The sequence below is a fragment of the Sorex fumeus genome, unplaced genomic scaffold, assembly GCF_029834395.1.
Source record: "Sorex fumeus unplaced genomic scaffold, SorFum_2.1 ptg000044l, whole genome shotgun sequence".
Classification (NCBI taxonomy): Eukaryota; Metazoa; Chordata; class Mammalia; order Eulipotyphla; family Soricidae; genus Sorex; species Sorex fumeus.
This window is the reverse complement of record NW_026606101.1, coordinates 47,465,026-47,479,114: the sequence shown is the minus strand read 5'-3', so window position 1 is coordinate 47,479,114 and position 14,089 is coordinate 47,465,026. Positions and strand designations below refer to the sequence as shown.

At 46.8% G+C, this 14,089-nt stretch overlaps 1 protein-coding gene and 1 long non-coding RNA gene across 6 annotated transcripts in view; both read right to left on the bottom strand.

Annotated features, from left to right (window-relative positions):
* LOC130030063 (uncharacterized) overlaps positions 1-14,089 on the bottom strand; it is a 231,055-nt gene that overhangs the window by 28,161 nt on the left and 188,805 nt on the right. For all 5 annotated transcript variants that reach the window (XR_008793456.1, XR_008793454.1, XR_008793455.1 and 2 more), the window contains one exon: positions 4,010-4,133. This is a non-coding gene — a long non-coding RNA (uncharacterized LOC130030063). The remainder of the gene's footprint in view (positions 1-4,009; positions 4,134-14,089) is intronic.
* Positions 6,031-7,027, bottom strand: SOX2 (SRY-box transcription factor 2). Its single transcript, XM_056121198.1, has one exon. The coding sequence runs from the start codon at positions 7,022-7,024 to the stop codon at positions 6,032-6,034; it is 993 nt and encodes a 330-aa protein (XP_055977173.1). The 5' UTR covers positions 7,025-7,027; the 3' UTR covers position 6,031.

The window sequence follows — 14,089 nt, the reverse complement described above, 5'->3', positions numbered from 1 at the left end:
CCGGAGAGGGACCGCACAAGATATATTCACAGTGCCGCAGTCTTTACCACCAATGCACACGGATTCTGTACAAGCAGGCAGAGGAGCGTAGTGACACGCAGGGCTCCTTGGAGCTTTTTAATTACCTGACACTTCTTTGCAAAGTCGAGCAAGCATCACAAGTGCAAAAGCCCAGAGCTGCAAAGATCTGCACGTTCAGAGGATGTTCTATTTCCTTTTAAAGAAGAAACTGGAATGAGGGCTCAAGCAATAGAAGGAAAATCCTCATTGCACCAAAATATAAAATGAAATCTAGGTAAATCCCTGTTCGCATACAGGAAATGGAACTCTCTGCCACCGGAATCTCGGCCTTGTCTTAGTAACCCAGCCTACTTTCAAAGACAAGTCTCTCAGTCAAGATAAGAAAGGCAAGCCCATTATTTTCTAAGAGCCAAAGAAGAAAAGCATACAACTTGAAAATTGTAAAACTAGACCGCATGGGGAGGAGAAAGTGAGAGTAAGAGAGAGAGAGAGAGAGAGAGAGAGAGAGAGAGAGAGAGAGAGAGAGAGAGAGAGAGAGAGAAGTTTCTTGGGAAATATCAGAGGTCAGGTTTCCAAGAAAGTTTTGGATAAAAAATAATAATGAAATGAAAGACAGCAAATCAATTTTCTGATTTTTGAGCAACTGCCTTTTTCTGGAAAAAAAAAACTTTTTACAGATGTTTAGTCTAGGATGCCAGAGCACTGTCCCTTTGGACTTGATTAATATTTTCACAGGAAAGATGGAGAGCTCACTTCCCTTCTCTTGTCTTTGAGGGATCCACCTCACAGATCCAAATTCACCCCAATATATAGGTATATATGTATATACATATATACATATCTATTTAGTAGAAAAAAGAAAAGCAAGAAATCACGACATTTCTATCCTCACATGTAGCTGTCCTGAGAAGCAGTTTTTGCTCTGAAAACAAGGAAAGGCAGGCACTATGAGGAGCAGTGAGATGCAAATTATTTTAAGGCAGTAGTGGGGAGGGGGTGGAAAGTGTTGGAGAATGTTAACTAACTCAAGTCCCTGCTAAAGTAAAGGAAACTTCATCCACAGAGTAAAATATGAAGACCTGTTAGGCAAAATTCTCCAAGAGCAGAGCATGAAAGGGGGAACGTAATACAAAACACTCTTTTAATTACAACAAATAAATAAATAAGCAGTGTCAAATAGCAGGCGATCAAACCACAGCCAAACTTCAATCTTAGAGCAGTTAGCTATAAACTGTTAGCAGTTGAAAAGTAAACCTTGTGCACACAAAGGCACTGTTTAATTTTCTTCTTGTAAGGGTTCTAAATGAAGACCCCATCACTATGCAGTTAAACGGTATTTCTTGTCCCCCTGAGGCGCTGATCAGTTCTTTTTAATGTGAGAAAACTGGCAGCTCAAGACCGTCAATGGAGCTCTCACAACAAAAGTTCTGAAAAGCTGAATGAACTGGGTTTGTAATTACTGCATCCAGTCACCCACCCCTAGCAGATTATCTCTTATTCATTCACCTTATATTATTGTCAAGAAATCTTATCTCAAAACCATTCTCTTACCACTTTACCTAGGGCCAAGGAGGAACTTATGACATGGCAGAAATGGACGCTACCCCTTCCCCCCAATACCTGGAAGAGTTCAAAGCAGCTGATAGGGAGGGAGGGCCTATCTCCTACCCCAATTTACTCTCAGAGAGTCCTGGAACTCAGAGTACTGAGCCTATGAATTTTCTGTTTTAAAATCTGATTTTTAATGGGACACAGGAATGTATATCTTTTCTAAAGACAGAGATTGTCTGAGTTGCTGAAATCCTGTGGTATAGCTCCACTCAGAAAAGGCAAAGGTTATAAAGAAAACCCCTCCCTTCGCTCCCCAAATTGCAAGGCCCTGAAAGACCTTGCCAGGCGTGATGGGAAAATTAAGGTAACATATCATGGTCTTGTTTTCTTGTAAATCAAAAACAGTTAAATAAAAAGAAAGAAGAACTATAATCCCACTCCAGCTCCAGCTCAGGAAAACACTTTACGAAAAAGTCTGTTTTCGAATCCCAGGGCTCTGAGTGTATTTCAATCCAAGGCATTGCTGATGGAGAAGATTCTCCTGAGATTTCCTACTGCAAGAATGTGTCAGTTCTAGAAATAAGTACAGCTATTACAACCAAATCTACTAGCAGACTAAATAATTAATTGAAGCGTTGCTCTTTGACCCTTGAAAAGTCCAGTAGGGACACGTTTATAGTAATAATACCTCCGAATGAGCCCTTGTCAAATATTCATTTAGTGGTTAATGCGAGCCATTTCCCCCTGGGACCGGCTGTAATACCAGCTTCCCAGCACTGGCCAGAAACCTTGCTAATCTACTACAGCTCAGCAAAAATATTTTAACGCTCTTTATTTAAAGTGTGTGTGTGTGGGGGGGGGGAGGGTGTAGGGAGAGAAAAAAATGGCAGAAGGTACAAGCTATAATCTTATCCTTTTGCACAGTTCTATTCTGTATAGGGTTCAAAAAACATTAAATTCACCACTTTAATTGGAAATGAAGTAGTTTTAGAAAGCAGATAATATCCCAAGAAAGGAACACTCAACAACTAACAAATTTCAACATCAGGAGGTCACCGTTTCTCGGCAAGATTTACTCTCTTCTTGCAAATCACATAATTAAAATACTATATGTTCAATATTAATCTAATTACTAAATGACACATCTCAGGGAATCCTTTAGCCCAGTCAAATGAAAGATGAAATATGTACTGTTTCCTCAGATTCATTTTACCGAAATGATTTATATTTGCAAACCAAAATATTTTGGGTTTTATTTAGTTAGGAGCTATGTAGGAGTAGATGAGGGAATAGAAGTTCTCTTGTTTTATATTGTGGGTGACAACCATTCAAAACTAATTCAACTCCCCCAAGTTTGGTTTTTTCTTCTTGCAAAATGAGTATTTTGCCAAAAGTTGCCTTTTTAGATGAATTATGTGGGAGTTTTTTTTTTAAAGTGAGATTAGTGCTGTGCAATTACTCAAACCTCAATATATATTCCTAAAATATTTCTATTTTTTCAAATATATACTCTTTACACTTGATTGGCTCAAATTCCGGGAATATCCTCCCCCAAACCCCAGCAAGATCATTTGGATCTTTATTCAAAGTTTCTTTTATTCGTATGTGTGAGCAAGAACTGGCGAATGTGCTCATTACCACGTGAATAATCCGTATATGCATTACAATGGCTAGCCAGGCCCGGGGAAATTCTTTTAGAGTCTCTGCATTAATTAGGGGGGGGGGGGGAGAGATGCCTCGCTAAGAACTGGGAACTGGCATAATAATTGTCCTTTGCCAGTACAATATTACCCTAAAACTGCAGGTTTTTTTTTTTTTAAAGGAAATCGAAAACCAACGCGCACCTAAAATAAATAGCACCCCACGTGAAATTTTAAAGATTGCGGAAAATATGAGCTCTCCCAGGTTGAGCTCAGAAATAACAAGAACCCCATCACGAGAAAGAAACACTTTCCTTGGAAAAAGAGAAGATAAGAAGCAAACCAAACGGGCTGGGCTAACGCAGTGACTGCAGCTGGTACTTTTAAGCCTGGGAGGAAGGAAGAGCCTTCCTCCAAACTTGTGAGTTGACACAGGAGCCCTGGAAATTGTGCGAAGTTAACCCAGGCTCTTAAGAATGTCTGACTCTCGGTTCTTGGTCCCCTCGGTGGGGAAAGACGAGCGAGGTGAGAACTAAAGAAAGAAAGTCGCCGAGACCGTCCGGCAGCGCCCAAGCACCGGCCGGCTGTGCCGCAGAATCATCGCCAAGTCAATGAGCGTGACGATTCCGCTCCCACGGAAGACAACTACAGTCTTTCCCCTTTCTAGGGCAAAAGAAACAACAAATGCCATCTTCTTTAAGCACCCCTTTCCCCCTCCTCCTACTCTTCTACCACAGTCGTCAAACATTGTTAACAGATCAAATGCATAATCATCTCCCAATGTGATTAGACCGGACAAAGTAAAATATCTACCTCAGAGTTGATTGTATTCTTCTTTAATATGGCTGTTGCCTGGCTTCGCATTTGCTTGTTATCAGCTGCAGAGATTATCCGATTTGGGGCTACAGGCTTGAACCCGCGCTGGCAATGTAAGAAATGGAATTCGTGGAGGGAGAGAGAGGAAAAAAGAAAATAAATAATAATAATAATAGCCGTGATAAGTCGGGAGTTTTGCAAGACGGTCTTTGCTTTCCCTCGGCCCTAAACAAGAAAATGTAGAGGAGAAAGTTTATAAAGTCAAGGAACAAAGGAAGCCAACCACTTGTTTCCTCTCAGACAATAGCAGGCCGGAATAATCCAAACACCCACCAAAGCAGATGAGACTTTGCATGTCTAGTTTGCAATCACTCCGATACAAGAAGCATCATTTCCCCCCCTGAACCAGGTTTCCAAAGGGCCATTGTACTGTGAAGAAAACGAAAACAAAACCAGCCAACCTGGTTCTGATTTGACTCAATACCCCATCTGCTAAGCTACAGAACATTTTCAGAATTGACTTCTTTCTGGCAACAAGTGGCATAAATCAGTTTAAGTCCCCATCATGCTTATTCAAGCTGCTTAGAAAAGGAGGGGGTGGATTTTCAATATATATCTCTAGTTTCTATTTGAAATGACATGAGCATTTCAATTTTTTTTTTGCGAGTACTCCTTCAATTAATCAGCCAGCCTTTGATTTGTTGCAGCTAATATTATGAGCACTTGCGGCTGGACGAGAATATCAAGGTTTTAGGTATTTTGCTTTCTTGGCTGAGCACAGTCTATTTTCCCCGAGGAGTTATGTATAATCAGTGTTATCCAAGTAAATGAAAGACTCAAACGTAATTTCAGTGTCCATATTTCAAAAATTTATTTATCTCAAACTGTGCATAATGGAGTAAAAACTTAAGTTGAAAATGTACCTGTTATAAGGATGGTATTAGTTCAAATATATACATGGATTCTCGGCAGACTGATTCAAATAATACAGAGCCGAATCTTTAAAATACAACTACGGAAAATAAAAGGGGGAAACCTTAAAATATCACAAGAAATTTACAGAAATATTACAAACCATAAGAAAATATTTCAAACACAGTAATTTCATGGTTTCTTTTTTTATCTGAACAAAATGGAAAGTTGGGAAACAAAACCTATTATAAATTACCAACGATGTCAACCTGCATGACCGTTTTTGCTTGTAACAGTAAGTTAAAAAATTTAGTACAATCTAAAACTTTTGCCCCTTTCAAGACCATGGAGATGGTTTTGCCAGTACTTATGCTAATTTCTGCCTTTTGTACAATTTTTGAACAGTCCAAATCTGAGTATTTTTTTTCCTTCCTCCCACGTTTGCAACTGTCCTAACTGTCAGCTGCAGACTCAAAATTCAGCCAGAAGCCTCTCCTGGAAAAATATTGGCAAATTCTCAGCTTATAAACGATGGACATTTTGGTCGCCACGTTTATCTCGATAAATACTGTACAAAAGTTGCCTGTAAATATTAAAACATTTTTCTCGGCGCTTGGAGACTAGCTCTAAAGATTACTGGTAAAGACTTTTGCCAACTTTCTTCTGCAGAGCTCCTACCGCCTCCCTCGAACTTTCAAAAAGTTTTGCGTAGTTTCCTTTCCTCCAGATCTATACACGGTGCCTTCCCTCCTCGCCCTCCCGCCCCTCCCACCCCGGTTCGCTCTGTACAAAAATAGTCCCCCAAGAAGTCCAGGATCTCTCATAAAAGTTTTCTCGTCGGCATCTCTCTCTTTTTTTTTTTTGCTCGAGTGTGGTTGGGATTGCTGCTCTCTGTCCCGCAGCTGTCATCCGCTGCGAGGACCTTCCTTTCTGCGCTTTTTATTTTTACCTTTTGCGCGCGGTTTCCGAACTCTCCTCCCAGTGCCCTCGCCTCGTTTGCCTTGTGTGTGTTTTTTCCTTTCTTTCCCCCGCCCCCCACTTCGGACCCCCGCCCGGCCGCCCGCCCCCCAGCCCCTCCGGTCCGCCGGCCCTCACATGTGCGACAGCGGCAGTGTGCCGTTGATGGCCGTGCCGGGCACTGGGCCGCTCTGGTAGTGCTGGGCCATGTGCAGTCTGCTGGGCGCGGCGGGCTCGGGCACCTCGGCGCCCGGGAGGTACATGCTGATCATGTCCCGCAGGTCCCCGGCCTGGCAGGGCGCCCTGGAGTGCGAGGAGGACGTGACCACGGGCGGGCTGGAGCTGGCCTCGGACTTGACCACCGAGCCCATGGAGCCCAGCGCCATGCCGGGCGTGCCCTGCTGCGAGTAGGACATGCTGCTGTAGGTGGGCGAGCCGTTCATGTAGGTCTGCGAGCTGCTCATGGAGTTGTACTGCAGCGCGCTCACGTCGTAGCGGTGCATGGGCTGCATCTGCGCCGCGCCGTGCGCGTTGAGGCCCGGGTGCTGCGCGTAGCCCAGCTGGTCCTGCATCATGCTGTAGCTGCCGTTGCTCCAGCCGTTCATGTGCGCGTAGCTGTCCATGCGCTGGTTGACGCCCGCGCCCAGCCCGGCGCCCACCCCGACGCCGCTGGCCATGCCGTTGCCGCCGGGCGCCAGCAGCCCGCCGGGCAGCGTGTACTTGTCCTTCTTGAGCAGCGTCTTGGTTTTCCGCCGCGGCCGGTACTTGTAATCCGGGTGCTCCTTCATGTGCAGCGCGCGCAGCCGCTTGGCCTCGTCGATGAACGGCCGCTTCTCCGTCTCGGACAGCAGCTTCCACTCGGCGCCCAGGCGCTTGCTGATCTCCGAGTTGTGCATCTTGGGGTTCTCCTGGGCCATCTTGCGCCGCTGCCCGCGGGACCACACCATGAAGGCGTTCATGGGCCGCTTCACGCGGTCGGGGCTGTTCTTGGGGTTGCCGCCCGCCGCCGCCGCCGCCGCCGCCGCCCCGGGGTTGCCGCCGCCGCCACCGCCGCCGCCGCCGCCGCCGCCCCCCGAAGTCTGCGGCGGGCCCGGGGGCTTCAGCTCCGTCTCCATCATGTTGTACATGCGGGCGCTGCGCGCGGCGGGCCCGGCCGGCCGGCGGCCGCCGCCCACGACCCTCGGCCCGGCCGGGACTCGGGGGAGGGGGGTGGGGGCCCGCGGGCGGGGGTGCCGGGCGCGCGGGGCTCCGCGGCGGGCCGAGTCCGACGGCGGAGGAGGGCTCGGGGGAAGGAGAGGCGGAGAGGGGCGCGAGAGAGGGAGAAGGGGCCTGGGAGCGGGATCCCCCAAAAAAAACAAAAAAAAAGAGAGAAAGAAAAAAAAGAAAAAGAAAAAAAGAAAAGGCGCTTCCCTCCTCTTCTGGCCGGTCCCGCCGCCGCCGCCGCCGCCGCCCGTTCCTAGGAGTTTGGGGAAAGGCGCAAGCCGGGGGGCTCCAACTTCTCGCTCTCTCTCTCTCTCTTTCTCTCTCTCTCTCTCTCTCTCTCTCCCCCTGGCTTCCTCGCTCCTCTTCTTCCTCCCGGCCCCGGCCTTAAAGAGGCAGCAAACTCCTTCCCCCCTTTGGCAAACACTCGCTCCTCTGCCTTGACAACTCCGGAGACTTTTTTGAACAAGTTAATAGACAACCGTCCATGTGACGGGGGCTGTCAGGGAATAAATGGGTTTCCCGCGACCAATCAGCGCGCGGCGGCTCCTCCACTCGAGCCCGGCCTCGCCGCCCGCTTTTGCATGAAAGGGGGCGGGGCCTCGCGCGCCAGGCGGGGGAGCCGGGCACCGGGGGGCGCGCGGGCCGCGGGGCGGGGGGCGCTCCCGCCGGCCCGCCCGCCCGCCGCCGGGGAACCTCGGCAGGCCCGCGCCCAGCAACAGGTCCCACACCGCGCGCCTCTTCGGAGCAAGTGGGCGAACGGCGCGGAGACTCCGACGCTGCCTGGCTGGCTCGCTCTCCTTTTTTTTTTTTTTTTTTTGCAGTGAAAACTTAATCTCCGTGCGCTTTTGGGGGGCGGGGTGCTGGCCGGAGGCGGGGGCGGGGCAGGGCCCAGTGGGTGGTGCGGGTCGACCGTCCCACTAGGATTGCAGGAAACGCGCAGGCAGGCTTGGCGCGTCCTGGGTCTCCGGCCCCGCCGCCGCGTCCCGGCGGGCCCCCCTCCCGCCGCCCGCCGCCCCCCTGCGCCTCAGGCCCCGCCGCCTTGCCCCTCTCCCTCCACAGGTGCCTTCTAGAACGCGCCGTCCCGGACCTCAAGTCAGGAGACAGACAGAGACCTCGGTCCTCCCCAGCCCTCCTCTCGCTTCCAGGCTCCCGGCTCGGGGGTCCAGCGGGAATCCTGCTCGGGCTCCCCCAGGCCCCACCCGAGAGCGGAGCCCCACGCAGGGTCTGGGGGAGCGGATCGCCGGCACGACCGCCCCTGGCTCCAGTCGCGGCCGGAGAGCCCGGCCCCCGACCTCACGGTGGCCTGCCCCGCCGCCCACCGCCCTCCTCCCCCTGCGCTCCCCCCGGGGCAATCCGTGCGCCCGCTCTCCCCGACTTTTCCCTCCCGGGCGTTCCCTCGAGAGGGGTTTCAGCAGTGCCAGTTCAAAAGGGGACTGGGCGTGGGGGTGGGGATGGGGATGGGACGGGTGGGGGGGGAGGAGAGAGACCCAACAGAGGGACTCTCAGAATCGCAACTTCCTGGCATCCCCGGGCGCAGTGACGGAGGGGGCCTTGGGGCCGCGCTCGCAGCTCCCTCCCACGCAGAGTTCCCAGGACTCGAGCGGAACCCGCCCTGGCATCCCCCCTCCACCCACCCACCCGGCGACTTCTACGGCGGTGGCCGCCCCGGGCCCAGGGCGGCTGCGCTGGGGGGGCGCGGGGTGACCGGCCTGCAGGGGCGCCGGGGGGTCGCCCCGCACGCACAGGTGCAGCTGCGAGCTGGAAGGAACCGGGAAGCGGGGATGGGGGCGGGGACACGCGCGCCGGAATCCCGCCGGCCCGGGACCCCAGAGGGTAATTTTAGCCCCTCGCCCATTGTCCCCACCGAGAGGTTTCAATAGGTGGGCGCTCAATGCAGAGAGCCGCGGCCGCACGTCCGTTACAAATAGGTAGTTTTGTTTCTCTTGTTGTCGCTACACGGAGTCAAACAAAGCCCCGTCTAAGTTTCCTTCCACTCTCTTGTTGGGATCTTTGTAGCTAAAATGCACTTGACTACAAAGGGGGGGGGGGGGAGGAGAAAAAAAAAAACCACCCTGATGCCATTTCTTTTTTTCTTTTTTTTTTCTATAAAGGGCTCAAACCATTAGGGTTACTTATTTTCTTTCTTCTGTGACACTCTCCGCCCCCGCCTCCCCTGATCTACCCTTCCTCACCCTAAGAAAACCCACTGAATAGTATCCGAGGCCACGTTCCATTTGTTATCTTCACAAAACGACGTCGTTTTGTTCCCCGACGAGCCTCCTCCGAACTGCCCCTCCTTCAGCGTCTCCAAATTCTCCTGCCCTCCCAGGCGCTCGTCAAATTCAAGGGAAGCAGGTGCCCCGGAGAGCCAGGAAAGTTGGGGGGGGGGGGGAAGATCCTGCAGACTTCCCCCCCCCCCCCCATCAATCATTTCCAATCACTCCCCTCCCCCTGCAGGCTCTCAACTCCCTTTCTCGAAAGGTAGGGCTGATGATTTTCGTTTGGGGGACGCAAGGGCTGGGGCGTGGGGGGTGGGTGTCGCGCTGGGCTTTCCCGGGATGCGTACCAGGACGGGACTCTCAGAAATAAAGCGATATGCTCTGTTTATTATTAGAGGGCTAACAGGAAGCCAAACACGGACCTGGGGACCAGGAAAGAAAAGGTGGAGAGGAGCTGGAGGAGGCCACCCGGCTTTCAGTGCGACTTGGTTTCAGAGATGTGGCTGGTGCGCCCCCTACTGGCAGATTCGTTTCCCCAAGACTCTGGCTTTCACCTTTCTCAAGAAGGTGTTTGAAAATAATTACAGGGAGGAAAGATGAGGGGGGATGGGGGGGGGAGAGCAAACTAACTGCGCGCAATCTACACAAAAGAAAAGTTGACAGAGTGTACAAGCTATGGATGCCAGTTTCAAGAATCAGACTTAATTTTCTTAACTTAGGAATGTAACATATAACATCCCTGTGAGAGATTAACGGTGAAAGAAAAACAGGTGCCAATAATGATGAGATTCAACGTACGTATAAAAGATGATAGTCCAGATGCCACAAAGGCAAACTGAGGATTCACTGTATGACTGTGTCTTCATTGGTTTATACTTAATATTATTTCAAAAACTTTTTTTTTTTAACAGCTTATGGCAGATCGGGGAGGGGGTTCAGCGCGAGGGCACTTCGCCTGGTAGGTGTAGTCCTGGGTTGGATTCCGGCACCGCCAGAACCAGGGAAAAGAAAAAAAACAAAAATAACTCAGGGATTATTAAGTTTAAAGAAAAACTCCAGTGGGCTTGTGTGAACAGTCATGGTATATATAATGTAAAATAAATATTCGTATTTTGTGGTGGCAGAGCAAACATTTAAAATCTTTCATTTCAGGGACAGTAGTAAGAGGCACGGGATTTTCCTTGATATATCAATGCTTTAAAAAAAAAACTCTCAGACACATGTGTTTCTGCCTGAACTCTATAATAATGCATTTAAGAGGTTAAAGGGGCTGACTAGGTCTTTTGTTAATTGCTTTTATCATATAAATAAGCTATGGAAATACATTACAATTGTGTTATCATTGGTTGCATTTATTTACAGCTTTATTTTAATTAAGCCTGCTGTACTTATCAAGGCAATAAACTAACTGTGGCTGGCGTTTATGCATAATAATGTGCAATGAAAATAAGATTAAAAAAGATGGTGATAGCAGAAACAATTTTCTCATTAGATTTTTTAAGAACATATGCATGAAGAAAAAAATCAGATCACCGGCCACTCTATTTCAAACCAGCACCATCACTAGCCCCTAAATATAATAAAAAGTGTAACAATCACAACACATGACAGAAGCAGCACTGTTTTAGGTTTATAACAGACGGCTACAGTCCTAATAACAATACACCATTGACTACTAGGGAATCAAAATAAGACTTGGAAGAGGGTGCTTCATCCTCCGAGAATTTTAAATGTTGCCATTGGCACAATATATGAAAATTGAAAGCCCTTAATATAAAGGGAGTGTAATAGTTCCTCTCCCTGGGCAGCAAAAAGAAAATGCATACTTTTTGGAGCAAGAAGAGAAATGAAGTACAAAAAAAACCCATAACTCTCGGAATATTCTGATTTGATTTTGTTCTACTCTAGACTCTAGCCAAAAATCCTTGACTGATTAAACTTAAGTCCATTTTATTTATTTATTTATTTTCAAAAATCAGTTTGCACTGATATTTCCCTCCAAACGCTCTCAACACTCCAGTCTCCAGTCAGCTCAAAATTTTGTGGGGTAGGGGACCGTAGACTTATTTTTCCTTCATAGTGGCAAATTGAGGTTTAACTTGCAGTAATTAGGTGAGAACTAGCCAAGCATCTTACTATTATGATGCTTGTTAAAAAACGCTTCTTTTCTGCATCTGCATTTGAGTGTGTTCCCCTCCTCTCTTAATCTTCTTATGGAAATGAAGGCGAACGGCAGGGAACCTGCAGAGTCTTGGAGAATGTCCTTGTTAACTGGAATTTCTCAGCATTGCTAATTAGCAGAGTTTGACGACCACCAGTATTGGGGGGAAGCTCTGTTTAACCACTCACAAACCATTCTGAGGAAGAGCAGACTAATTTTATTTTGTAATTAAAATCTGAAAAGGGCCCTATTTGACAGTTAGGGCTATGAGAGTTTTATCTCCCCGTGAAATAATTACTGCCTTGATAACTCAATTTTCTGAAAAATGTCAACTGTGGGCTCCAAAAGTTTTAATTTCATTACGTAAGGAAAAAAGGAGAGAAAAATAGAAGAAAATGTACAGAAAGGTTTCTAATTCTGGAACTGGTTAAATAAATTAGAAGCCAGATTTGGCCAAGTGAATGGGCTATTTTTCTTCCCCTTTTTGGGGGCATCATGTTGCTTCTGGACCCTAAATTTCTAACTCTCTCTATTGAAAGTGACCATAGCAGTGATGACAATGCAGAGGAGATCTTGTCAGTTGTACGGGAGGTTAATAGGCAAATAAAAGTCGCAAGAGGGCTACCGCAATCTTAGAAAAGTTCTTGATTTAAGAAAACAAGAAAGAAAAGTAAAGAAAAACACAAATTCTTAAGACAATACTGGAGCAGTCTGGTAACATGAAACTTGACTTATATGTATCCCCAAACATGGAAAAACTGGCAGTCTCAGAATAAGGAAAAAAAAAATTGACATAAGTCAATTTTAAAAATGATTGCTTCTCCATTCTAAATTGCAAAACAAACAAAAAAGCACCCCTACACCGAAAAACTGACTCAATAAAAAACCCCATCATTCAAAACTGGAGCACGCTATAAGACTTCTAGAATGACCAAAACTCGAGTCTCCAGGATTTAGGAAATAAAACACAAATGAATAAAGGAAAAGGTATGGCGACTCTTCTTTTCCTTAAAAAAATTACATATTAAAAATTATATTCCATAAGAAATAAGCTGGGGAAAGTAAGGATATTGAAGTGCGAGCAAAAAATTAGATTAGATTTGCACTGATATCAAACTTCATTTGCTTTAGACTGTGACAGAACTCTGAAAGGCTCTCCTAGAGGAATACCTCAATTTTGTCAAGCAATTTTCAAAATGATAGGAACTCATCTACATTTCCTTCCTATTGCCGAACTGGTCGAACTGGTCCTATTTTTTTTTGAAATTGAAGGATTATTGACCAAAACTATAATCAGTATTTCTAGAAACAAGAGCAAGCCTATAGCTCTACTTTCTAAGACATAGTTATGCATATGGATTCACAGGAGACTGACAATTTAAAATTGCCTAGTCATATTTTTTTCTTCCTGTCTGTGCCTTCAGCACCTTGTCTTTAATTTTCAGAAGTGGTATTACGCATAACAAACGAATAAGGGGATCACAAATACTATTTCAGTCCAGACCCAATTTCACCAAATAATTTCACTCAAGAGCTGTAAGGACCCTTGAAACCTAAGGAATGCAGTGCTGCTCTGCATTCAGTTCCTTTTTATAGTCATTTTCCTTCATCTAATTCTCACTGATGAAATAAATACGTCGGAAAATTCAAGAGTTAGAAAACTAAATATATTTCCCCCTTACTCCAAATTATAGCAACAAAAGTAAGCTAGAATTACTTATGCATGTCTTCAGGGCTGTATATAATTATCCTCATATAACTTGAGTATATCTAATATATAGATATATTCATGCACAACATATATGTACACATATATAAGTACACCTGTCATATATTCCAGTTTAAATCTTTTCTGGAAAAAAAAGGATGTTCTTTGCAGTTTCATTTCTAGTTCTGAATTACCAAACAGTTTTAACCCAAGAGTCTGCCCTTGCTCTTGAGTCTGTCCAGGGGAAAATGTAGCAGTTTGTCTACGGAGGGATCTTATTATGATAAAGAGAAATCCAAAAACTTAAAAAGAAAAAAAAAAAAGACAAACCGTGACCTAAAGAGAGATGCCACTAATGGTTTTCAGATGCACAGTTAAAAAAAAAAAAAAGATACCCCTTCCTGCAAAAAAAAAAAAAATCCATGATTTTGATTTTTCCCGGCAAATGGGTCACCTGTGACAGCAGGCGTCCCCTCAAACCCACAAGTCCTTCTCTAAGCCATGGCTGGAGTATGCATTTAAATACTTATCTCCCTGACTAACCAGAAGACCTCGTACAATTAATCATGCCAAAGGCACAGGGCTTCCCTGCAGTTGGCAGGTGGCTGGGATGATGGCCCTGATTTTAGGAAAAATCAGGAAGGCTTAAAAAGATCTTACCATGATGAGTTGAATTAGTTGCTGCCACACTTTTCTTTGTGGGGAAAAAAACAAAACCAATGACCCTCTGCCTTCCTGAAGTTTTCTCTGGACTCTCTTGTGACACATGAGTGACATCCCAGTGAAGACTGGCCCCCATACTCTCGTAGGGGCACCCCCCAACCCCAACAGGGAGCCTGCTTCTGGAGCCGGCCCTGTTCGAGTCACAGTCAGGGCACTCTTCTTTGGGGCCTCTCTTGGT

Bases quoted from the DNA above. Each gene is read 5' to 3' on its own strand.
- SOX2 (XM_056121198.1), bottom strand. From the start codon at position 7,024: ATGTACAACATGATGGAGACGGAGCTGAAGCCCCCGGGCCCGCCGCAG.